Raw genomic sequence first — 26,539 nt, 5'->3', positions numbered from 1 at the left:
ATGCTTAAAATTTTATTGAAAATATGTTTTTAAGTAGGGAAATAAAGTACAGTTTTCTTAGGAGCTTTCCTGTTGGAAATTTTTGGAATGTTGTATTTTTTATGGGTTTGCAAAATTTTCTGATTTGTGAAAGGAATGTAGAAAGTCTGAGAGTGTTTCAAAGTTGGTTCTTGAGTAACTTGGAAAATGCAGACCAGTGATGAATGTCATCTGCATCGGTGACTGCAGGGCTTGTGCTGCTGAGCTTATTTTCTTCAAGGGCTTATAAAATAAAGAAGAGAAAAATTAAGAAGTTAAAAAATACTTAAGACTGAAAGAACTGCTCTTAGGTGCTTTCTGAAAGCATATGTGTTTAGGAGAGATTGTATTATACTGTATTACTTCTAATGGTGAGATTAATAACGCACAAGATCTCTTAAGTAACTGATTTGCCTAAGGGTGTGCATCAGATGGTGTCAGAACTAGCAAAAAGCATGTAGTGTGGAGAACTAACACCTCACTGCAGTCACAGCGTGACCAGTTCATTTCTTACCCTCAATATTTGTTTGCAGTACCTAGCAGAAGCTGGCTGGGCAGCTGAAGGAAGAGTTGTTGGAGTGACACAGCCTCGTCGGGTTGCTGCCATTTCAGTGAGTTTCTCCATGTCCTTATTTTCCCAGTTTAATGTCATTATAACTTCCAGTTTATTAGCAGGAATGGTATTGGCATGTGGTCCTGAATGAAGAGTTATTTCCTTCCTCACAGAATTGCTGTTACTGTATGCTGAATTCAACTAGATTAGTAGGTCTTGCCAAAAATTCAAAGTCCAGAATTGCAGATGTAGAAGCTTTGAAAAAAATTGGGCAGAATCAGCAGAACTGTGTATGAAAGTTAGACCTGTGCAGGGCTGTGGTTGATTCTGGACTAGAATTGTGTGTGAACCTTAACTTTTTCACAAAGTAAAGTAGTGATGTAAATCTGCGTACAGTAGCATAGCTGTTGAAAGAAAGAGGAGGTTGTGTACCTCTTTCTAGCAATTCACACCAAAGTTTTTTGAATCTCTTTTCTGTATTATTTTTTTTGTTGTAGGTTTTTCTTTGTATGTTTGTTTTGGTTTGTTTTTTTCCTTGTAAGAATGTCATGGAAAAGAAACAACAATTTTATTGTGAGAACTCTTTTACTGTATAAATAGATATATATATTTTCCTATATAGACATATATACATAGGATGTCTGGGAAAGCATAATGTCAGCTAGATGTACTACAAGGAGATGCTGAGGGAAAAAAATTGTACTCTCTGGTAATAAAGAATAAGTATAAAAAAAGTCTGTAGGGAGAACATCCAGTACTCCTTGTTTCCATAACTGCTGCCAAACACTGACTTGGTGGGCTGAAGTTTCTGCTGCAACATTCCTTTTACAGAAAACTGTGGTGCGGTTTTTTAACCCTTGTTTTGCTTGTTCTTTATAATGTATTAAAGTGTACCTGCAGCAAATCAGCTTATGCCTCCCATGAAAATGTAGTAGACTGAGCAGCTGTACAGCTTGCCCTTTCATCTCATACAGTATTCTTTGGTCATATCCAACATGGAAAGGGAAGCAGCAGTGATCTGCATCTTGTGCTTTGGGCAGTCTGCCTGCAGTGTCCTCCCTTTTCTCCTTCACAGAACATCCAGCTGACAGTGCATAGTTCTACAGGAGATGTTGTGTATGCTGCAGTGTTTTCTCACAACAAACTTAGTTCTCTTTTCTCTTTCATGTCTTAACGCATTATTTTTAAGCTTAAAATAAAATGATTACTTAAGCAGGGCTTAGTATATAGACACAGTAGGATTTTCCTTTAAAATGCTGTTGCAAACTGCATGGACTGTATGGCTTTTACAAGGAGATGAGACATATAGCTGATGATTGCTTTATCTTGAATTGAAAGTGATCTTTTCTTTTAAGAGGTGTGCTAATCTGCTTTCTCCTCTAGAGTATGGAGGGGAGCGTCAGAAGTAAAGACAAGTTGTTGCAGAGGCATAAGGCACTGTTCAGAAATTCCTGAACTTCTGCTTGGATTACCCAGGCTGATAACTATACTGAATGCTTGGGCTGAAAGTGACGGAGTGATAAGGTTCTAAGTGAAGCCTGTGGGTATAGTTTAGAATGTCACTCAAATGACTGAAAGGAGCTTGCCCTTGGAATTCTACTAGGACTAATGTATGTACTGTGGGGTTTTATTGTGCTGTTAGGTATTAAATGTCTTTGTAGCTTGCTGAAACCATGGCCTGATACTATCTAATATTCCGTAGAATAAGTCTATATAACTCAAGATTTTTAGCTAAAGGAGCTATTGGCCTAAAACTGGTCCGGGATAGTTCTGTCGCTTCTTTTAATTATTCTGCCAGTTCTCTATCTGTTTTCTGCATAGAAGATTCTCTGTTATTTAAAGTACAGTAGCATCTTTATTAAAAAAAAAAAAAACCCACAAAACAAAACAAAAAGGAAGTCTCAGTAAGTTCAGGGACAGATCAGCTTACCTGGTAACTTCTTTCTGTATGCCAAATCCCTGCATTTATTCCCTTTTTGCATGCTGACTGTGTTCTTAAATTGCACTTCCACAACTGCTGCTAGGTGGTTCTTTCTCAGCGTTGTGACTGGTGGAGTAGCTGCCTTTGTAGGTCTGTCAGAGTGCTTATCACAGAAAGGTATCTCTATGGCTATCCTGATTAGAAACAGCTTAAAACATTTACTAAGTTACACTAAAATATTTTAAATCATTTACCAATTGTATGTTCAGTATGCACTGTTTATGTCAAACAGAATTTTGTGTTAGAATGAGAACAAATAATTCTTTGGAAGCATCAGCTCTATTTCCTGTTTAGATGCCAATTCTCTACAAAATCATGATACAGTGAAGAAACGTGCTGTGAGCTGTCTATCGTTTGTAAGAATCTTTTTTTCTCAGATTGCAGGCAGAGTTGCTGATGAAAGAGGTGCAGTGTTGGGGCATGAAGTTGGATACTGTATTCGGTTTGATGACTGCACGGATCCACAAGCTACAAGAATTAAGGTGAAACATGAACAGTGTGTGGTTACTCTGAAAGGGTTAGCTGAAACTCTCCAAGTACTTTTACAAAATTACTGAGAACCTTGTGATGCCCAGTAAAGAGAATACATACCTTGCAGTTTTCCAGGTGGGTATCCCAAAAGTGTGCTTGGAAAGGCTGTGCCTATCCAAACCTTACTAAAGTGTGTACATGTTCTTTTATGCTAGACTGGCAGCCACCTCTGTGAAATTAAAGGGGATTTTCAAGGGAGATGTGACCAGATATTGGTAAAGTGCTAGTATGACCTGATGCATCGCACAAAGTCATAGGGAAAGGCTGCAGTGAATCACAGCTGAAGTATCCTCGCCACCCTAAAAATAGATTTTGGTTAAAAGCACAGATAAAACATGAGATGAGTAGGCTGGCTGAATGCAATGTGGTGTGGATTCAATAGTAAGCTTTGCAGCTGTTCTTCAGTACTGTGAGCAATATTAGTGTTGCTTGTTTTGGTACAGATGAGAGTTTGCTTATGCTGGAACAGCAATGATGATGAATGAGACAATTTACTTAGATTTTTAATTTCTGAGGCTAGTAGCCCTTTTAAAAGCAGAAGAACTGGAGATGCTTGTTCATTAAATCCAGCTGAAATCTTCAGGGGTTTTTTGGTATTTGGGTTTGGGTTTTTTTTTTTGTTTTTTTTTTTTTTTTTTTTTAGTGTGATGATTAATCATTTGGAGTTGGAAATCTGGAGGTTTTCACCTTGCACACCAGTTCTTGCCTAGCTCAAGGCCACATTTGGAATCCCAGGTCAAACTATTGATGACTGCATAAAGCTGGTTGGGTTTCCGTGGGCTAGTAGGAAGCATTAAATTTAAATGTTGCATTTTGTTGACATGTGAAGGTTTGTGTACTGGTCAGATATTATGTGGTCTACTTTGAGAGGGTCAATATTGCATTGACCTGCGGGATGTTACTGGTAGAGCTGATTTAGCTATGTTACAGACAACAGTGAAGAAACTTCTATTGCCACGTTCCAGTGCTGCCAACCTGTTATTTTATTTTTTAATACAAAAATAGCTTAAATACTGATTAAAAACCAGTCAGTCTGATCACCTTTGGGTTAGCATTCAGAAATACAGGCAGCTGGAAGGAAGCAGAGACAGGACACCTGACCCAAACTAACCAAAAGGGTATTCCATACCACAGCACATCATGCCCAGTATAGAAACTGGGAGGAGTCACTCAGAAGGCCCAGATCACTGCTTGGGTTGGGCTGGGTATTGGTGGGTGGGTGCTGAGCAACTGTATTGGACATCAATTGTGTTTACTGTTTTTTTTTTTTTTTCCTTTCCCGTTTTAGTTTCATATTCTCTCCCCTTGTTTTTTCTCTTACCACCATTTTTATTAGTGGTAGTAGTAATATTTTTTGCATTATACTTTAGTTACTGGACTGCTCTTATCTCAACCTGTGGGGTTTACATTCTTTGGATTCTCCTCCCCATCCCTCAGGAGTGGAGAGGGAACAAGATGGGGAGTGAGCACATGGCTGTGTGGTTCTGAGTTACCAGCTGGGCTTAAACCACGACAATAATCTGTAAAAATCACGTGGGTAATTAAGACTACTTGGTGGGTTTTGTTTACATTTTTCTTTGCATTCACTTTTAGTTTCTAACTGATGGTATGCTGGTGAGGGAGATGATGGCTGATCCTTTATTAACAAGATACAGGTAAGGAACCATGGAATGAATGCTTGCTGAAGTGTAATTTGATAAACAACTGATTTTTATTTTTATTTTTATTTTTATTTTTATTTTTATTTTTATTTTTATTTTTATTTTTTTTTTAGGCTGAGGTATGGTTATTATAAATGAAATACCAAAAGATGTGAAAATTGCTTTAGGAGTTTGACTACTTGTTGTTGTAAAGACTTAGAAAATCAGTTGATCATTGCAACACCAAACTCAGCAAGATTTGCTGTTGTGGTTTTGGAACAAAAGCTAAATGGGGTTTAGAAGAATTGTTTAATTTACTAGTTTTAAATTAACTTTCTGATGCCAATCAAATTAAAAATAAAAAATCACCAACAAAAGCAGGCATATTCCAGTATGCAGACAAGCCGTGCAGTGCAGTAAAGCCAGACCCTTTTTTTCTACTCTTTTCCAGAAGCTAGCCTGAATAAAGAACAGTGTGTATGGGCCACGTTACCTACATTTTTCTCCCTACTTTGTTTTGTGATTTTTTTTTTTTTTTTAAACTTCCACAGTTTTCTAAGTGGATGTGCACAGTAATAGTCCAGTAGCAGATTTCAAATAATAGTATTTCTGGAAGATGGGAAGACACTGATTCTAGTGTCAGTCATCAAGCCATTTCTGAAATCATAATCTTTCTGCTTTGTTCACAGTGTCCTCATGCTGGATGAAGCCCATGAAAGGACTCTTTATACAGATATTGCCATTGGCTTACTGAGAAAGGTTATTTATTTTAATGTTCTCTGTAACCATTTTCATTCTTGTTAAACCATCCTTTTTGTTAAACCTCTGATCCTGATGGCTGATTAGTGAATCCATTTGAGAGAGGGTGATTTCTGGTTCCTTACTATCCTACAGCCTGTTGTACATGCCCAACTATTTACTGTAGATATCTGTCACTCAGGATCCTTGTGTTTCCTCCCCCCAGTGCTGGAATGTCTTCTTATTAGCAAAAAGGTGGTCTTCATTCTGCTGCTGCTGATCATGTGAAATGATCTCGTAGGGGGTTACTGCTGACTTTCAGCCTGGTGAAGATCTGACTCCTACCAGAAATTAAGAGTAAACAATAATGATTGCAGGCTGAATGCCCTTAAAATGAATATATAAACCACCAGCCATCAGGCTGTTAGATCTGTGGAGTGATGAGTGTGCTTCAGTTCCTCAGCTGTTTTGTATTGTCAAAGTATTTTTAAAGAGAAGTTATTGGTAATCTTGGGTTTAGCCTTATATCTCAGAAAATAGTTTTTACTCTGGATGTTCTTGATCTCTATCCTAGATTCAGAAGAAGCGTGGGGATCTTCGACTGATTGTGGCTTCAGCCACCTTGGATGCAGAGGTATAGCTCCACTGTGGTTTGAAATAAATTGACCTTAAGTAGCAACTCCACTTATATATATATGTATATGTATATGTATTCTCTGTGGGCTTGCTTCTTGTGAAACAGTATTGCTGTTTGAGTGTCGAAGAAGAGAGGAAAGAATGCAGGAAAAAAGTCTGCAGTAGTTAGGTTGCTGCATTTGGTTTTCATTTTGTATTAGCAGACTTTTTTTGGAAGTGAATTTAAATATGAATCTGCTTCTCATATATTGATGTCTCTGTTTTTCTTCCCCCTCCTTCCCCCACTCCTTCCAGCCCCCAATTGGTATTGTTGTATGAAAAGGTGTTCCCTTGGCTTAATCTAGTCTAGTAAGAGACATTGGTTTAGCTCTGTTTTGCTGATGGCAGTAATTTGAGACAACCACAGGCCAGTAAAAATGAGTGATAAATGAGTAGATTCAATGTCAGTGAGATCCTACTAGTTCCCTTGATTGACTTGTGGCCTGTGGAAACTTATGTAGCTTACTAAAAACGTTAATTTAGAATAGGAACAGAAAACATGCTCTTCTAGATCAGAGCAGTGTTTCATCCAGCCCAGTCTTCTTTCTGGGGCAGCAGCAGCAGTAGGAGATGCTGGTTAGGGAGAGTGTGGGAGCCTGTCCAGCTGCTGTGGGTCTGTTCTCTGTGAGCTGCCTCAGCACCTGCAATGGTTGCAATAGAGACATTACACAATGCATTCCTGCAGTTTCCTTCTAGTATGTGTTTATGGACCTGCTGTTTGTTAATTTGTCTTCAAATCTGCTCGATGAAGCTGTAAGTCTTCAGGACATCATGTGAGAGCAATTTTCAGAAGTTTGCCACCTGCTGTGTAATGAAGTACTTTATTTAATTTCTTCTTTTTCTGCTTGTTTCATCAAGGACCTCCTGGTTCTATTAGTGTGGGATTTGCATTTTTTTTTAAACACAACAATAACCAGCACCAGTTTTACATTTACTTTATTTGTCACTTTTGACTCTGTGCACCTCAGCTGTGTGTCTTTTCAAACTGCTGCTCCCCAAGTAGAGCCCCAGTCTTTTCAGTCTCTCATAAGGCAGCTGCTCCATTTCCTTTATTGTGTTCTTTGCATTTCTCTGTACTTTTCCTAACTCCCCTGTCTCCTTCATGAGATGTGGTGTTGAGAGCCTGTGTGCAGCACTGAAATTGTAGGTGTACTGAGATTTTGCTTTAGTGGCAAATATCATATGCCATAAATTTTTGATTGTAAGCTCTGGTAGCACTTGCACTGCTGTGTATTCTGTACATTAGATAATGTTTCAGTACTGTGCCTTTGCAAAATTTTAACTGCCAAAAATAGCATGTTTCAAATAGCTTACAGGTAATGTAAAAATAATAAGAGCAAAATTATTAGTATGACTATATTACCGTTTGTTTAAATACAGAAAGTTTATTGTATCTCTATAATGGTCATGAAAGTCAGGATGGATTATTTGGGTTCTTTCATTCTTTTGCTATTGCGCATTTAAAATACTTTGTGGCAGTAAAATTGAATTTATGAAGGTGTCTTGCAATGCAGAAGACAAAAACCTAAATCAGCCTAAGTGCTTTTACCAAGTGAGATGGTGGCGTTCAGTAAGAGCTGTAAAATATACTTGCTCATCAAGAAATGGATGAGAATATGCAAGCCCTACCCAAAACTTTGAGGACCAGTCATTTCTAAGTTCTTCTTAGCTTTGACTTTGCTACTGTTATAGATCCAGTAAGAAGTTTATATATCTGCTTTGTCCAGCAGTATTAGTTCTTCTAAGTAACTTTATTACCTCTTTTTGATCTTTGCTTCTCAAAAGCAATAAACATGCAAGACTGTGTGTGTGTCAAGTGCCTTACGTCAGACAGGAGAGAAGGCAACAAGCCCCAAATCTAAAATTTTTAAATTGGCACTGTCAAATTTATGAATAAAACACCCAAATTGCAGTAATTGAGCTTCTTAATGTCTTGAGGTTTCTCCCTTCGTTCTTCGAAATATCAAACTGAAAGTGTTTCTTTTTATTTTAATGTAGAAATTCAAGAATTTCTTTAATCAAAATGATACTGGTGACCCCAGCAAAGATACCAGCGTGATCCTTACTGTGGAGGGGAGAATGTTTCCAGTGGACATCTTTTACATACAGAGGTGTGTTTGATCTTGTCAATGGTGCTTAGAAGGGTATGCAACTGTGGTATCATTTGGTCTATGTTAGAGCTTAGATGTTCCCAGAAGGTGTAACCTTCAATCTGGCAAACGTTTGGATATTGCATATAGCAGCTGACATGTTTTTAGGCTTGCTGTAGTGGAAAGGAAACAAATTAATTGCTGATTCCCAAGGATGCATCATGAACTAAATGTGGTATGGCTGTTGTGTAGTTTCCAAAAGCTGGTTTTGTTCCTTATGGAAATGAGGAGGCTGTACTTATTTTTCTGCTAATGTCTCTCCTATTTTCTCCCTGTAGTCCTGTTCCAGACTATGTAAAATCAACTGTGGAAACTGCAATGAAAATTCACCAGATGGAGAATGATGGTGATATACTGGCATTTTTAACTGGCCAGGTACAGACATAAGCAATATTTTTGCCTTACAGCACTGAATTGTTGACTTTGCAAAGTGGCCTGAGTCTCCTGCTTTCCTTAGTTGTGCTGATTTTAGTCACATTAAAGACGACATTTTTACATTGATGGGGGCAGAATTAGGCCAGTCGCAAAGACTTGTAGAAAATATGTGGCCTGGATTTGTCAAAGCTAGTGATGAATATTTTTTCTCATTTAATACTTTCAGCCTTGTTAATAAATGGAATAGTGGGGGGGGGCGTTTGGTGCTAGTCACACCTGCAAAGTTGTTAAATTGACAGTGAGTCATTGCTAATAGTTAAGGCAAATGGAATTTACATTTGTTGGGCTTAACATCATTAACATGACAGACAAGCAAATTTCTGTGAGACACAAATTTACCTGTCTTTTCCTCCCTATTTATGCCTGTCAGCTCACTTTGCAGCTGAGGAGTAGCATATCATTTTTCCAGTGATGAGCTACCTTGAAGAGCTTCAGCAACATCTTGCATATTTTCAAAAGAAAATTCTTCATCTTCACTATTGATGTAATTTTTGGAAGAATGAATTGGGTATTTCAGGAGGCATTATCTGATCCTTTTGTTGTCTGTATTTAAGAGTGAGATGCCACAGTTGATCTCTGAGAATAAGTGTGAGGTTGAGCAATAGGTGCTAATGAAGTTACTGTGTCATTCCTGATCAAGACCTACAGGATTCTGCACTGTCAAAACAGATTGGCCTCCCATTTTGCTCTCACAAGTTGAGATGGAGAGGAAAATATGCCTGCTTCCTCCTGAGCTTTGTTCAGTCATTTCCTGGTGATTTTGCTCATGTATTTGTGGTGTGACATTGTCTCAAATAACAATGAACAAAAATATTAATATGAACACATTATGAATAGCAATTTATGTAAGAATATTACAAAATTGAGCTAGTCGAAAGATCCCAGGGTTTGAACAATTTGAACTGTGGTATTTTGGTGTGTTTTTCATATGTAGGTGACAGCTATGTGGTGCGAAAGTGAAACCTCTCGCATTCTGTCCCCTGTCATGCTCTGGCTCTAGGAGGAAGTGGAGACTGTTGTTTCTATGCTCATAGAACAGGCTCGGGCCCTCTCTCGCACTGGAATGAAAAGACACCTCCGTGTCCTCCCCATGTATGCTGGGCTGCCTTCTCCTGAGCAGATGAAAGTGTTTGAGAGAGTTTCTCACAATGTCAGGAAGGTAAGACTACTGTGTATGTCTCAATTTTTACCACCCAGAGAAGTATCTGCATTACACAGATTGCGTATATCTGGCTCACATCATGAGACTATTGCAAACACTTACCGAAGGAGTCTTTCTGCATCTCCTAACACTGCCTATCAGTTTTCAAACTGTGAACCAAGAGCATGTTCTCTGGCTTCCCTTACCACCTTTGATCAGTCTTAGACATGTTAATTCTAACATTCCTGTTAACCTCATCAACTTTCAATTTTCAAGAGTATTTGTACAACCTCATATTTGTCTATGTCCAGTTGCATCTTCTTAATACTCTTAAGTCTTTTACCTGGTTTTATTTCTTTTTGTGGTCTAAGTGTCTATGGCTGTTTTCTACCTGTAATGGAAAAATTAGGGTCAAAGGGGGTAAGTAAGTGCTGTATTTTCTTCTAAGAAACAAGTTAAAACTTGCCTGGTTTTAGTAGGAAAAAAGCATTTTTTATTTTTTTTTTCTGTAACAGTCTGGTTCAGTTATTTAATGTCACAGAACTGTATAATTGGTCATGATTAATGCTTTTTGCTAAGGCAGAGCCTGTGTTGGGGCTGAGATAAGCCCACAAAATTACACACAGGTGACTTGTTATAGTTTTGTTCATGCTGCAGACTAAGAAGTAGAATTGTTCATCTGGTGTTGGAGAGCATTGAGTATAAATAAACCACAGAACCACAGAATACATCTTTTCTCTCCAGGGTATGACATTAGTCAATTAACCTCCAAGATTTACTTTTTTAATTTCAGGTGATATAAGGACTAGGTTTCTCTCTGTCATCTGGGAACGATTATTTTTTAATATTTTAGGATGTAAGTGTATCTCTCCAGGGATACTGAACATGGGACACTTAACTCTGTTCTCCTATCCCCTGCCTTGCTCCAGTGTGACAGGGAGCAGCTCAATAGGACTGAGAAGAAAGAAAATACTTGTTCTGACATAGTTTGCTAAATAAGAACACCTGATTTACAGTCAGTTAATGATTTTCTCTGCAAACACTGCCAAGCTCTTCTTCTATGAAGAGAGAATAAATTTGGATAAGAAAGTGATTATGAAGCTGTAAAAACTGGGCTATTTCAAGCTGACAGCTCTGTCTGCTGCATTCTGTATCCTTTTGTACTCCAGAGTGTGTTTACTGGAACTGTCTGTTACTGAGATCTTTCACGTGGCTTGTATTTGAGTCCTGGTTCACTGATGCAAGGCCTTGATGGTGTAATTGAGACTGGGGTGTTCACCATATCCTCACTGTGTCTGTCTGTAGGTGGTAGTTGCCACCAACGTTGCAGAGACCTCCATCACGGTTCGCGGAATCGTATTCGTAATTGATTGTGGGTTTGTGAAGCTTCGTGCCTATAACCCCAAAACAGCCATTGAATGTCTTGTGGTGGTTCCAGTCTCTAAGGCTTCAGCTAATCAGAGAGCAGGACGTGCAGGACGGAACCGCTCTGGTAAATGTTACAGGCTTTATACAGGTCAGTAATCTGATATGTAGGGAAGGTGAACTTGCTGATGTGACTTCCATTTTGCTTTACAGTGGTTTTAGTGTTAGATAAAGAACAAAAGTGTTTTTTTTCTTTCAGCAATAGATAGGAAAATGATAAAAGATGCACAAGTGAGTCCAGAGGAGGTCACAAAGATGCTCCAAGGGCTGGAGCAGTTCTGCTCTGGAGCCAGGCTGAGAGAACTGGGCTGGTGCAGCCTGGAGAAAAGAAGGCTCCTTAAAAGGTGACCTTAGAGCAGCTCCAGTGCCTGAAGGAGCACTGGCACAGGGTGCCCAGAGACGCTGTGGCTGCCCCATCCCTGGCAGTGCTCAAGGCCAGGTTGGACACAGGGGCTTGGAGCAAGTTGCTCTAGTGGAAGGTGTCCCTGGCTGTGGCAGGGGTTGGAACTGGATGAGCTTTGAGGTCCCTTCCACTCCAAACCAGCCTGTGATTCTATGTTTCTAATATAAGGACTGCTGGAGCTGCTGCTGCAGATTTCTGTGAAGAACATTTCAAGTAGAAGTACAGGTGGGGCAACTGCAGAATCAACGGTGTAGCCAAAACCATTGAATTTTCTGTTTAAAAGAAATTATCTTTAAAATGCAGTAATTGGAAAAAGATCATCTTTGAGTTAGAGTTCTTTTAACACCTGTTAATTCATACTTGATAATTTTAACTTGAAATGGATATGATTCTGTCTTCTTGACTGTACAGGGTGGGAGTTGAAACTCAGTCCCAAATGGCTTTGTTTTCTCCCACTACAGAGGAGGACTTTGAAAAGTTGCCCAAGTCCACTGTTCCCGAGATGCAGCGCAGTAACCTTGCACCCGTCATCTTGCAGCTGAAGGCTTTGGGAATCGACAATGTGCTCAGGTTCCCCTTTCTTTCAGTGAGTCCTAGTCTGTAAAATCTGTCATCTTTCCTTACTCTGAAGGAAAATCAGTAGATGACTTGTTGGTAACGCACAGAACCGTTGCCCTGTTAATTTGGAAAGCATAACTTGTTGGCAGCTTTGGCCATTGGGAATCAACTAGTGCAAGTAATGTGGGTAACAACAGAAACAACAACTGTTTGTATTCTAGAGATTGCTGTTCAAAGTACTGGCAAGTCAAGAAAGGCCTAGAAAGGCAAACTGAGATTCTGCAAACTAACTAGTCCCTTTGCATTGAATTTATGAAAGGAAGGGGGGGAGGGGAAAAGATACCTAGAGAACTAAACCAGTGCTTGTCTGTTTTGTTAAAAAGAGCAGTATCAAGTTTTACATTTGCTTTCTGTAAAGTTTCTAGCTACTCTTGTATTGACGTGGAAAACTCAAATGGTGGCATTAGAGAAGAAAGTTAAGCAATTGTTCTGATCTGACAGTGGTGAGCCTGTTGAGGTGATTTTGACTCGCAGCATTGCTGTCAGTGGAAGGGTGAAAGCAAGAGTCTTGAGACCTCTTTCCTCACTATACAGGAGTAGAAAGATAGGTAATTAGAACTTCAGGATTTTGTAGAAGAGGAAGGCCTAAGAATTTCTGTGATAACGGATGTTCTGTGATGATAACTTTAAATAATGAGCTTTTTTTTTTTTTTTCTCCACAGCCACCTCCTGCCCAGTCAATGGTTCAAGCTTTAGAACTGCTGTACGCTTTAGGAGGTGAGAAATATTATGCTTTGCATTATTTATAGTTAAGTTACATGAGTTATGAAAAAAACTGTTAATTTGGATTTGGTGATTGGATGGACATTAATCAAACTTGCATTTGAGAGCTGTGCTTTGAGAAAGAGATAACGCAGCCTTGACTGGTGGAAGCTTTCTGTTGGCATGTTTTTAAAGTGTACCTCAGTCTCCTCTGAACTTACTTTCTTTTCCTCCAGTTGTTTCAGACAGGTAAGCAAGCAAAAGGGAGCAGTAACTTTCTGGGAACAACTATAAACCCATTTCATAGAATATAAACTACAGATTAAGTGTTTAGATTGAGCAAATATATTTTACAGCTATTATCTGTGTATTTTCTTGCACCTTCATGGGAGGAACCAGCTATTTATCTTTGGTAGGAACAGGGCTCTGAGCTGATGAGGGTGTTGGTGTGATTCTCTTAGACAGATCCTCTGTGTTTCTTCAGACCTTAGAGGGGGTTGGAACTGGATGAGCGTTAGGGTCCCTTTCAACTCAAACTGTTCTGGGATTCTATGAATTACTGATCACAGCTCGTTCTCAAATTCAGTAGAGCGTCTGAACCACGTTCTTAGTCATATGGTTTGGTGTTAGGTAGTCCTGCGAGGAGCAGGGAGCATGACTCAGTGGTTCTTAAGGTTGAATCACTTCCAAGTTGAGGTATTCTATGACTGTAAAAGTGTTAGTTTCTGTTTTATTCATTATGCTGCTGTTGGATACCTGTAACACTCAAGTCGCACTGTAGTAACGTTTTCATACACAGTTTTTGATTCCTTTTTGTTGTGAGTGGAATGAAGGCTGCCTGATTTTGTTTATAGGAAGGGCTGTTATATTGTTGGGGGTATTTAATCTTTTTGAATGCAGCAAACTTAAACAAAACAACTTGACACAAGAAGAAGTGATCAAAATGAAACAATTTGACTCTAACTCAATGTTTGTGGTTAATTCAAAATTAGCAATATTTGCCCCATAATATAAACATAAAGAAAAGTATAGTGTAAACGTTGGAAGCATCCAGAGGTTTGTGACTATTTTGACATCACTTAGAAATGCTGTTTTGTAACTTGTGGCAGTCTGCTGTCTTATTCTCATGGAGCTGTTATACTCTGCTTGGCCTTGCTTTTGCTCTGTGCTGATTCAGTTCCATCTTGGAAAGGAGGGTTTTGCTTCAGGCACTTGGTTCTTTGCAACCTTTCCAAGCTTGGAACAAGGGTCTTCACAGTGGCTCAGAAGCATGTTGCAAGGATGAATTCATAGCCAAAACCACCTGGGGAGATGGAGAGGGAAGGTCAGAAAACTTACGATTAGCTGTTTGATGTTTTGGCAAGAGTGTTATGCTCATGGTAACTTCACAGAGCAGTACAGAGCTGTTACTCTTGGCTGCCCAGCTTTTGTAGCAAAGCAGAGGAGTGCTGATGTTGATGAAGATGTAAAGAAATGTGTGTGGTGTTCAGATTCTCTCTTAAACATTGCTGAAGTTTAAGGTGTTAGATGGTTTATTATGGAGATTTTCTATAAGTTGCAGAGGTGAAGCTGCCCAAGTGTTTGCAGCTGCAGTAATGATTACATTTCTCTTATGCAAGTGTGAACCTGTATTTCAACACTTGCATTGTAATTGCATGCAAATGTGCAGTTTAGGGTTGGGACCCTACTATGCCAGTGCAGTGCCAACAGAAAAGCAGATGCTCTTCAGGTTGAGATAGTTCTGTTGAATAAACACATCACTGTTTTTAGACTGGTTATTTTTACAGTGATACAAACTGATTACATCAAGAGTATCTCTTCTCAGCCTTCTCCTTTGATGCTTTGAAAGTCTGAGTTGTCAGTTGGAGTTTGTTTTTAAGCATCACTTAGGAAGTAAATAAGCAGGTAGAAAATGGATTTATTTTTAGCTTCGCTTCAGATCGAAAGTTTTGTTGAAGATTCGTTTGTGAGTTGTCAGCTATCAGAAACAACCACTCTACCTAAAAATAGAGTGTTTTAATCCCTCAGCCTGTAACATACTAGGGCCACAGTATGTGAATAGTTTCTTCTGAGCATCTTCAGTAAAAATCTTTGCAGCATCCTTTTCTAAGATCTCCAATTTTCTATATAAATACAATAAAGTGGTTGCTTCCAGGATTATTTCAAGGCAACTTTTGCCTGTTCTGAACTAGTATCCATTGCAGGTTTACCGCTGCAAAGACATTTGTGCATGAGCAAAACTGCATTGAGATTTGTAAGATTAAGCAGAAGCCAAAGGGTTTTGGCTTGGTGCACATGTATGAAGTTAAAAAGATGGTAATTTATCCTTTTTGCTAGTAGTAATGCTAGATGAAAGACTGTAGATGAAAGACTGCATAATCCAAGGTATTAATTGTGGTAGCACTTAAACCTCTCATATTGCACTGGTTAAGTGAAAGCTATCAGACCTTCATTTTTGGAGTGTCTGTGACTCGGTGTTTCTGTCGCTTGGTCATTTCACACAAGCTGTGTTTTGTACCTCTTTCTGAGGAAAATATTGTGACATTATGTGAAAGGCCTATTAGGTTTAGTTGGACAGTGTAAGGGTGTGGCAAGTGAATTACTATGTTGCCATAATAAGTGAGATGATAGCATATCAAATAATAAACACTTGATAGAGGTATCTGTGGTTTTAGATATGCTGACATGAGTTATAAAAGATCGCATTCCTTGACTTGATTTGTGGTTTTGGTTTTCTCTGGGAAGCAGAGCTGAAGTGCAACTGTGGAGGTTTTGGCACCACGGTTTGACAAATAATGTTTATATAATGCATGGGCCACAGTTGTGTTTCCTCAGTCCTCTCTGCTGAGGTGACTTATGCAATTGGCAGTGCCCCATAGTCCTATTCACAGGCTCTCGTTCATCCCAACTGTAGCTTTTCTCTTGTGCTCTGCCTCCTTGTTGTACCACATACAACTTGGTTGACTTGCAGTTTTCTTTTGCAATTCTTACTCTTTGCTGCCTTTTGTAGTGAGCTCTTTTCTTCTTGCTGTTTTTATTTATTCTATTTCCTATGTCCTCTTGCAAAGGAAATGTTTTTCCATTTAAATCATTCCCTGAAATTTCAGCATAGTGCTCTGTGTTGGAATAGGACCAATAACCCCACAAGCAATAGGCTTGTGTGGGTAAACCTTACTGCAGGTGTTTGACCGTAGGAAGCTACACAACTAAAATGATAAATGTGCAGGGTTGCTCAGTGATAGCTGGGAATCAGAAGGCAAGCTGTCATGCCTATCTCCTGTCCCAACTCCAGTAGAAAGCTTACAGTTGGAACATGGCTGACAGTTCAGTTACTGATGCATGAGGCAGACTAAACTGTAGGCAGTCTTCATCAGCTGCACATCTCTAGTTTAGATTATATTAAAGTTAAAATAATTTCTTCCATGAGCTCAGCAGATGTGACTCAGAAAAATGATGCCCTACCTCACCACCTCATCAGTGCTTCCTCTTTCTACAGTTGTGCCTGTTCCATAACTGTGCCTTTTTTTATTCTCATGAGGACTCCTGCTTCCCATCTGCATGAACGAAGATGTTGCTAAATACTTAAATAGGAGATGCATAAGCCTAACAGCTAATAGGCACCCTGGACATTGCATTGACTTTGATTTGCATTGACTGTAAATTTGCTAAGTCTTTGGCAGTAGCAATGGAACTTCATCAAAATGAAGAAACTTGTGTGTTCAAGTATGTTTGAAAAAAGCCAAAACAACCCACTGACCCATGACAGAGTAAATGGATATTAAGGAGTGCCTTAAAGATTAGTTTAATATACAGTCAGCACCTCTTAGGTACATTTGGTATGTTTTAGCTGGTGATTTTTGCTTTTTAGTACTTATTAAATCCTGAAAGAAGACTTTCTGTGCTCTTTTGCCTGTATTATTGCTACATTGATTAATATGCTGCAGGTTTGGATATGCACTGCCGTTTAACAGAGCCTCTTGGAATGAGAATAGCAGAATTTCCTTTGAATCCTATGTTTGCAAAGATGCTTCTGGAATCAGGTAGGAGGAAAAAAATTGGATTTTATTCTTAGTCTTATGATGAGGAGAGGACACTGCCACTTGTAATGGTAGTGTAGTACTAGACCTTTGCTAAATTTGAAACAAATTGTATGCTTCATCTTGGTATGGTGTTTAGTGATAAAAATTGGTTAAACTTGTGGCTGTCTCTAATAAATCACATTTGTCTTTTAAAGTTTTCCATTAAAACATTCACTGTTACACTAAAAAAATCCAGCAGTTCAGATATTTTGGTTTTATGTATTATAAAATATATTCTTCTTCTTTTCCTTTTTATTCTGTATATGGGTAAGTTGAATGTAAGGTGATTTCCGTTACTGAATTTCTCCTCAGGAAATTTCGGCTGCTCCCAGGAGATTTTGACAATTGCTGCCATGATGCAGATTCAGAACATCTTTGTGATCCCTCCAAATCAAAAGTCTCAGGCTGTAAGTTCAGTTGTGTCACATTTTCTTCTGGTTAGTTCCACGTTTCTGTAATTCTGCCAAGTATTTTATTGAAACCTGTTACAGACTGCAAGTTTGTTTGAAAATAAAACAAGGTCTTGAGCTGTGCCTGTTGGTTATAGGTTAAAGAAGAAGCTGAGTGACAGTGGGAACATTGGAGATCTTTGCTAGTGTTAAAAGCCTCCTTCTGAAGACTAGAAATACGAAAGGTTATAAGCCAATATTGCTCAGCATATGGGTTTGCTAGAAATACCCAAACCTCCACAAATGTGGAAAGTATCAGGATGTAGCAAGAGCCTCACTTTAACACATCCTTCTCTTGGATTTTGGGGGTTCATTTTCAGTTCATTTTTCTAATTCCAGTTTTAGAAATGCTCCTGAATATAGGTGGGCTAGTAAAATATTGCTGTTGCCTAGAGGAACTACCCTGTATGGTAAGAACTGTAACAATCACCAGAAAATATGGACGTTAAGGGAACTGATTTTTGCAAAAATCAGTTTGCTTATTAAAAACTATTTGCTCTTCTCTAGGCCAGGCGACACAGAAAGTTTGCTGTGGAAGAGGGTGATCATCTCACTATGCTTAATGTGTATGAAGCCTTTGTCAAAGTAAGTCAGTTCAGGCGTATGTGGACTTGCAGGAATGGGAAGAACTTGAAGTGTTGTGGTTGAATTCAGTTCTGATTCTGGAAGTTCTGGATACAGCTTCCTCAAAGCTGAGGACTTACCAAGTTTATTAAGTGATAATTCTGCTTTAAAAGATATTCTGGTCATATTTTGTCACAGACCTTCTGTAGTTCCTCTGAACAGGGAATAGAAACAGTTTGGTTTGGATACAGCACAGAAGTCTCATGGGTAGACAACTGTTTTTTCAAGGAGACTGGGATTTTTGAAAGGGCCTTGGAAAAACAGGTGTCCAGATTCCTAATGAAGTTCATATTCTCTCATCTTTTCTTTGGATATATCTGAGTTTTACTGATTATAAACTGCACCTAAATCTAGCAGTCTTTTGTAAAAAAATTGCCTCGTTGATAATCGTGTCCTCTTCTTCATTGACCTTATGGATTTACCCAAAGGTTTGACACCATCCAAATACTTCTCTGTAAGCTCAGGTTTTACTTAACTGTTGTGAAGTGCTAGACCTGTTTGGAAGAAGTATATTTTGCTGGTATAAAGCACTTCTGTATTAATATATTTGCAGTATAACCACAAAGGTGTTTGACTTCTCTCTTCCCAGGCCCAAAGCAATCAGTCAGGCACCAACTGAAATTTTGCCCTTTAAATTTTATATCTGCATAATTCTCTTAGAAATAGCAAAAGGTAGGAGTAAGTGCTGGCTTCTGGAGAAATAGTTCTTTGCATAGAGAAGACCAGTGAAAACTGTGTACCGAAAAGGTTGTTTACATTTTGAGGTTGAAAACAGGCTAGTTTGAGGTGGTGCATTTGAGTTTGAGAAAGGAACGACTGATGCTGTTCTTTCACCACATATGAAGAAACAAAGCACATCTGTTTGAAAATACCCCATAGTGTTTGTTCTGATACTATTTAGAAGTTGTTTGAAATATGTTTTGTAGTTATTTGGGCTATGTATCCTTGTTAGTTTCTATGTAAATAGGTACTTTTCAGGGAAAACAACAATAAATATGTTTTAGGAGTCAGAAGAAAGGCAGAACAAGGCTATGTGATCCAAAGAGATTGGCTTTTGTTTTGCTGATTGTCTCTCATTGTAATTTTTTAATTCTTCTTACTGTACAGCACAGCAAGAGCTCTCAGTGGTGTCAGGAGCACTTTCTGAACTACAAAGGGCTTGTAAGAGCTTCTGTTGTAAGAGAGCAGCTGAAAAAGCTTCTTGTCCGCTTTAAAGTGCCAAAGAAGTCCAGTGAAGGTGAACATTGTTTTTAACCTGTTGTCCAGTACATATTGATCATAGTCTCTCAAACTGACAGTCTCTTTGTGCTTTTCTTGTAACCTTTGAAGTCTTTTCTTCCTGGCCAAAAAATAAGATTAACTAAACCCAGATTTTTCTCCTAAAAATGAGCACAGAAGAGCATTCTAGCCAATTTTTGCGATTAACATTTAGTCCGGTCTTTATTAGTTGCGTTTCCCAGCAAGAGATTATAACCACAGATTATATATTGAATGGACAGATTTACCAAAAGAGTCAGAAATAGATCACCCTGTTCCCTCTTCTGGGTTTCCAATGGGCCATATTTCTAGTATGTTCAAAATGATGTACAGTCACTGGGATCTGATTGCCAGCTGTGCTGCACATGCAGGGAGGCCACGAGCAGTTCTCAGCACTTGTCTTTAACTGCTCTGATAAATCAGAGGTTGATTTTTAGCTATCGCACAAGGTTGCTCTTATCTACAGGGAGACACCAGTGGCAACAGTAGATTTTTATGTGGTAATCTTGATTTGCTGTGAAATTGAAGTCGAAAGAGATTGTAGGGCTTGTCTTCCTTCCAGCCTTCGTTATTAAAGCATGACACATTGTAAAAAGTTGTTTGAGATGATTAAGTGGTATGTTAGGTATTTTCGCCTTTCCATTGACTCGTTTTAGAGGAAAATTTTTCTTTTCAGGTGATCCAGATCCTGTTTTGAGATGCATAGTTTCTGGATTCTTTGCAAACGCAGCTAAATTCCACTCTACTGGAGCTTACAGGTAAATATATATAGTTTCATTACAACTGTTGCTTAGTTGAAAAGCTCCTTTGACTGGATAGTTCTAAGTATAATCAACACACAGATGCTTCTTTAGACAATTGCAATAAGAAACACATGACAATTGATTTACTAAATATGTGAAGTTTTGTATTTTCGAACTGCTTTAGTGTTTATCTCTTCTCTTTGGCAAATGTAAATAAAGTTGCTGATAGTGGGAAGCTGTTTCTAAGAGTAATTAGTTTGTGTTGATGTAAGCAAGTACAGTTGTAGTGCAACAGCGTTGTAGCACTTTGAGGGCACTCAGTAAAAGCCTGAAATGCTGCTTTTTCATTTTAATATAGGTAGAACTCCTAGGACATTAAAGTGTCAATTGTTCCTTTGCGCAGGATTTAAGTTTGGTTTCATCTGTTCATTAAACACAAATGATTTTAATTTGCTCCAGCTCTTTTGTTGTTGCCTTTTATTAACATTCTTACTGGGGATGAAAGGAACGAGCTGTTAAACAATGAATAGATGTACAGTCTGAAATGGTGTTCTGCTTTCAAGGACTATCCGTGATGACCAGGAACTTCATATCCACCCCACTTCAGTGTTGTATGCAGAGAAACCTCCACGCTGGTAAGTTAAACCTGCTTTCACTTGTTTTGTGATCTTGGAAAGACAATTTCAGCATCCAGACATTTTCATGAATGACCTTTCCCCATCGGTGAAGGAATAGATGTAGAAGGTCATGGTTCCCCCGGTGAGAATTCAATTGCTATTTCCTTTGCAACTTTTTGTGTAGGCAGTGTCCAGATAAATCAGGGAAATAGAGTGACATTTAGCTGCCAAAAAAACCTGCAGAGGCTGGGAAGCAGAGTCAGGTAACCCTGCTTTGATGGGCACCATATCTTGCACTACAAATTGCTCTTTGAGTAGTCTCTGTACCTATATAGAACTAGGGTTAATTTACTTTTATTAAGCCTATTAGGGATATGATTCTGTGAAATATCCTGTCAAGTAGGTGCTGCAGTAATTGCAAATGGCTGATGCAACGAGTTCTGGCTGTTTAGCAGGTTGAGGAAAGAAATGGTTGTCCTTTTGTGTTAGTGAGGATTTTACAGTTTCATTTTGTATGTCAGAGATGCTCAGATGACAAATAGATGTATTCCTAACAGTCAGGCAGCACGATCAATCTGAAGTGTTTGAACTCTTGTCCTTTGCCTCTTGCTGAGGCTTTGAAGGATAAACTTGGCCAATGTCATCTGTTGTCTTTGAATTGGACTCCTCCACCTGGTGTGTTGGAATTACAGAAGTATAACTGATTGGAACTTGGCCACCAATTACATTGGCTCACAAAGCAGAAGTGAGTCCAGCTCATTGTACCAATTCTTCAGGGCTGAGTTAAGCAGCGTGTTGCTCTGTAGGTCTTGTGATATTTCCACAGCCAACTGGAAGACACTACTGGCTACAGGGGTCCTGTAAGACAGGAGTTTAACTTACTCAGGAACTCTGATTTCCATGCTACTGCTGCCTGGGCAACTGTCCTCTACTGAAGACTTCAATTGTCTGTCTGTTATGGGTGTATATTGAATGTGTTCTTGTTCTTGTTTGTTTTACTCGGGTTTCTCTTTAGTTATATTAGTTTCTGTGTCTTGGCTGCATTTGGCAGAAAAGAGAATTTTGGACCTGTTCCTCTTTGCTTTTGGGGGCAAAACACCAATTAATGAGAGGCCACAAACCTTGTGGGCTTGCAGCTCTACTGTGTGTAGAGGGCAGATAATGTGGCTTTGCACTTCCTTGGTAAAAATTTCTTTTCCTGCTGAAGGGTGACTTCAGAAATAGGTTGTCCATGCTGGCAAGCTGTTCATGCTGGAAGCAGTGATTGAGTCCACAGGGGTTTCTGTTTCTAAATCTCTTACAGGAAATGTTCTGGTAGTAGTTAAAGGTGTTTTCTACCTCTAATCCTTATCTTGACTGTCTGCAGACAGGCACCAGAGATAGTCATGCTGTGGTTTGTGCCCTGCTTGTTATGGGTCCAAGGTTTTGGTGCTTTTGAATCTTTATTCATGGTGTCACAGAGTAACTAATATTCTCTCTTCCAAAGCATCTGTTAAGAGTCCCCCTTGGCTCCAGTGTAAGAAATACTCTTTCTTCTATACCTTGCATCCAGATTTCCTAATAGTAAGTGAAGGTGTGTTTAATGGTACTCTAAAGGTTGTATTAATGTAAAGTACTCTGAAAACCAGAGGGAAGGAGGTAAGAGTTTGTATTGTAACAGAAAGACTTTCTTGTCATTCTGTAAGTACTATATCTGTCAGTATATATATGAAACTACATACTAGATATATGTATAAATATTGAGTCTAAATATAGAATTGCAGACAGGTTTGGGTTGGAAGAGACCTGAAAGCCAGTTCCAGACCCCTGCCACGGGCAGGGACACCTTCCACTAGAGCAACTTGCTCCAAGCCCCTGTATCCAACCTGGCCTTGAACACTGCCAGGGATGGGGCAGCCACAGCTTCTCTGGGCACCCTGTGCCAGCGCCTCAGCACCCTCACAGGGAAGAGCTTCTGCCTAAGAGCTCATCTCAGTCTCCCCTTGGGCAGGTTCAAGCCATTCCCCTTGGCCTGTCCCTACAGGCCCTTGTCCAAAGCCCCTCTCCGGGTTTCCTGCAGCCCCTTTAGGCACTGGAGCTGCTCTAAGGTCTCCCCTTCAGGAGCCTTCTCTTCTCCAGGCTGCCCCAGCCCAGCTCTCTCAGCCTGGCTCCAGAGCAGAGCTGCTCCAGCCCTTGCAGCATCTCCATGACCTCCTCTGGACTCGATCTGGCAGCTCCACGTCCCTCTTGTGCTGTTGTCACCAACATAATGCTGTTCTCATCTCTCTCCCTCATTGCTATAAAGCAAGCACTTTTAAAATTTTTCTTTCCTTCTCCTAGGGTAGTCTACAATGAAGTAATACAGACTGCGAAATATTACATGAGAGATGTGACTGCTGTTGAATCTGCGTGGCTCTTGGAACTGGCACCTCATTTTTACCAGCAAGTAGCAGTACAGGATCAGCATAAAGCCCAAACGGTACCATTGCTGTATTAGCAGCCCTTGCATCTGAACTTCTAATGTGTTTGTGTTTTGTTGTTGTCTCTTTAATGGTACAAAAATAATTTGGTTTTGTTCATTTTAGTGGTTATAATAGAAAAAAGAATATACTGAATTGATTCATGAAAGCTTTTTCCTTACAATCTGGCCAACAGACATGATCTCAAACTTACAAAATAGAGTATCACTTGTAAATGAAGCCTTCAACCATTTTACACTTGAATATAGGCACTTGGTAGCACTTTTCTGAGGAGCACTATGGGTAGGCAATGGTTATAGGTTGCATAATAATTTAGGAGAGTCTTTATATGCTTTGCAAATTTGAGCGGATTTAGAGCCTTTTTTTGAGCATTAATTATGTTTACTAAAAAAAATCTGCTCTTTTCGAGCTTGAAATAGCAAAGGAAAGCTGCTATTTGTGCAAGGCTTTATTACAAATTCTGTTGCATGTACATACCTTTTAGAATCCCAGACTTGTCTGGGTTGGAAGGGACCTTAAAGCTCCTCCAGTTCCAGCCCCCTGCCACAGGCAGGGACACCTTCCACTAGAGCAGCTTGCTCCAAGCCCCTGTGTCCAACCTGGCCTTGAGCACTGCCAGGGATGGGGCAGCCACAGCTTCTCTGGGCATCCTGTGCCAGTGCCTCAGCACCCTCACAGGGAAGAGCTTCTGCCTAAGAGCTCATCTCAGTCTCCCCTCGGGCAGGTTCAAGCCATTCCCCCTTGTCCTGTCACATTCTGCAAGTGTGGTGTAATAAGCAGATGATCTCATTTTCCAGTTAGATCTGTTCCCTTTTGACTCATGTATTTACATGTTGTAACATCCCATACACAACATAATGTCCCTTATGATAAGACCTCTTCATGGGCTAAGTTTGGAGTGACTTCCTTCATGCTTTCATTCCACACTTCGGTAGGCCTTTAAGAGCCTGGAGGTTCAACGGTCCAGTGCAACTACAGCTGCAGTGTCAATACATTAGTTAAAGTCCTATACTTCATGTACCTACTCCTAGTGTGTGTGCAGCTGTTTGTGCATTTTTACAGAAATACTAGAAGATTGTATTTTATATCAAGCCAGAATCACACTGTAGGTTTTCAATTTCGTAGGTTTATTTTAGCTATATCAGTAACAGGCAGAGCTTGGGAAGGGTTGTCTTTGATACTTGTATAAGAATTTCTTTAATTTGAAATGACTGAACACATTCTAGTTGAACTTCAGTCCAGTTGTGCTTTATATGCTAATCAGTTTTTCTTTTCTTTTCTTGCAGCATCTTTCCTTGACAGCAAAACGGGCTAAAGTAGGAGACCAGTGATTTGACATGACTTAAGTCTTGTGTCATCAGATGCAGAGCCTACCAGTGATGTGAAGCTGGCTACAGTCCCTTCAGGAGTCAGTTCATTAGCAATTTAATCTTCCATCAACTTAAATGTTTAAATACCTGCCAGGATCTGTAGGGGTTTATGCATGACCAGTACATTGTAGACCTATGTAGAGCTTACATTGCGGGCATTTTATTCTTTGCCTACTTGACCACCGTTGTTAATCTGGGCATGTTGCTCCTCCTAAATAGGTAGAAAAATAATTTAAAAAGTAAGAGGACATACAAGACCATAAAAACCTGAAACCTTCAAGAAGGAAACTGATTTCCTAGAGTGGTATGGCTGCCTGATGAGATGTGGAACAGGATACCCTGCCTCCTATTACCTAGAGCACTGTGACTAATACTGGCCAAACTGAGCCTGGCTCCTGACAGCAGGAGCTCAGGGCAATGAACTAGCCCTTGAAATACAAGGTGCTGCCAGCAAAACATTGATTCCACGTTGGACCATCCCAAACTGGTGCAGCAAATGTCTCCTGCCTGTAGTTGAGCTGCCCCTGCCTCCCTGTGCTGTGACAGTCCTTCTGTAGGACAATGTCTTGTTTCCATACACGAGAATTCAGTTTCGGGAGAGGGAGAAGGAGCAGCTAAGTATTTCTTTTAGAAAGATAAAGTTTTTGCTCAGTCAGGGGATACTCACATGTGGTGCTTTGCCTTTTTTTTTTTTTTTTTTTTTTTAATTATTTTTTCCTAACAAGTGAAAAGATGAAGCTTCACTGCTTGGAAACCCCAGAAGATTTGAGCAGGGGTTTATCATGCAGCACTGTTTTTTTAGCAAAGAGGAAAATGCTCTGTCCTTTCCTATAAAGAACACAATCCTGTATGCTTCTTTTATTAAGGATCTGTTCTTTGTTGCTTGGGACTCTCCTTCATGTGTTATTGAAGAGAAGGATGTTCTGGACAGTTGCTGCTTTAATCAGACTCCATGGCTTCTTTTCAGTAAGGAACTGCACATTTTGGATACATGTATTTATTTTAGAAACACATTGTTTGCAAATGTCCTTCTTGTGGGGCAGCTGATGTGATGGTTTGGGCATCTTAACTAGAATTTTATTTTCTATTTTAAATTTCTTTTTTCTTTTTTAAAAAAGGATGTAAATAGGCAAAAATTTTTACATAGAACAAATGCCTTCCTCATCACAGGGCTGCCTTGAAAACTTTCTTGAGAGCTTCTTTACCTTCTCCCTTCCAAACACTGCAGAGGGAAGATGTTGTGTCATGTGCAGTGTGTGTCTGCTCAGTGTCTGTGTACTGACTGCCAGCACAAAAAGTTGTACCAGTCTCCATGTATAGCACCAGCAGCATAACAAACCACATCACCTTCCTTCTTGTTTCCCTGTGAACCTCATCTTTGGATTTCTCTCTCTTAGAGTGGAAGCTCTCTGGGGCAGGGACTGTCTCCTAGCCAGAGCCCAGAACAGTGTTGGCACTTACTAAAAAGATTCAATTTGCAGGTGTTTTTTTTCCTCTTAAAGGATTGGGGAAAGAGCTGAAGATGACGACACGTAAAATGTGTGTGTCTCCGTCCTCTGGAAGTATTCTGAAGAAAAATAAAACCATTGAATCAAGGAAGCTTGAAAGTGCATCACTTCTGCCTGAGTAGTGGGCGATTCCTCAGCACACAGGACAGTTGTAGTGAGCTGGTCTGACTTGGGCTGGGATGGCAGTGGATGACCACTTTGCTGCTGGTTCTGGGCATTTCTGGTGGTTCTGGAAAACTCTCTTCTCTGGGTCCTCTCTTACCTGGTTGTGCAGCTGCCAGATTTTCTCTCAGAATGATTGTGACTCCTGCTGAGTTCAGACCCAGGGAGGTACAGGCTTTGGACATGCTGCGAGCAATTGTGCTTTTAGAACAAGTGTAGTAGGTCTTTGTAAATAAAACCAGAAACTGAGCCTTGGGTCTT

The 26,539-nt window shown here is 39.6% G+C and overlaps 1 protein-coding gene across 2 annotated transcripts in view; it reads left to right on the top strand.

Annotated features, from left to right (window-relative positions):
* Positions 1-26,223, top strand: part of DHX35 (DEAH-box helicase 35) — a 29,279-nt gene extending 3,056 nt beyond the window's left edge. The window contains exons 4-23 of one of the 2 annotated variants that reach the window (XM_065691558.1): positions 552-629; positions 2,930-3,034; positions 4,677-4,738; positions 5,413-5,482; positions 6,036-6,095; positions 8,135-8,247; positions 8,565-8,661; positions 9,722-9,880; positions 11,168-11,378; positions 11,859-11,915; positions 12,152-12,276; positions 12,971-13,025; positions 16,955-17,050; positions 17,402-17,496; positions 18,046-18,123; positions 19,270-19,399; positions 20,096-20,177; positions 20,726-20,797; positions 23,099-23,237; positions 24,525-26,223. In XM_065691558.1, coding sequence (XP_065547630.1) covers positions 552-629; positions 2,930-3,034; positions 4,677-4,738; positions 5,413-5,482; positions 6,036-6,095; positions 8,135-8,247; positions 8,565-8,661; positions 9,722-9,880; positions 11,168-11,378; positions 11,859-11,915; positions 12,152-12,276; positions 12,971-13,025; positions 16,955-17,050; positions 17,402-17,496; positions 18,046-18,123; positions 19,270-19,399; positions 20,096-20,177; positions 20,726-20,797; positions 23,099-23,237; positions 24,525-24,569 — 1,929 coding nt within the window. In that variant the 3' untranslated portion in view covers positions 24,570-26,223. The remainder of the gene's footprint in view (positions 1-551; positions 630-2,929; positions 3,035-4,676; positions 4,739-5,412; positions 5,483-6,035; positions 6,096-8,134; positions 8,248-8,564; positions 8,662-9,721; positions 9,881-11,167; positions 11,379-11,858; positions 11,916-12,151; positions 12,277-12,970; positions 13,026-16,954; positions 17,051-17,401; positions 17,497-18,045; positions 18,124-19,269; positions 19,400-20,095; positions 20,178-20,725; positions 20,798-23,098; positions 23,238-24,524) is intronic. The other variant, XM_065691559.1, reaches the window with a different exon arrangement.
* The last annotated feature ends 316 nt before the right edge of the window (positions 26,224-26,539 follow it).

This window comes from Lathamus discolor, chromosome 11, assembly GCF_037157495.1.
Source record: "Lathamus discolor isolate bLatDis1 chromosome 11, bLatDis1.hap1, whole genome shotgun sequence".
Taxonomy (NCBI): Eukaryota; Metazoa; Chordata; class Aves; order Psittaciformes; family Psittacidae; genus Lathamus; species Lathamus discolor.
Note: the sequence above shows the minus strand (reverse complement) of the source record. Positions and strands in the feature narration are given on the sequence as shown.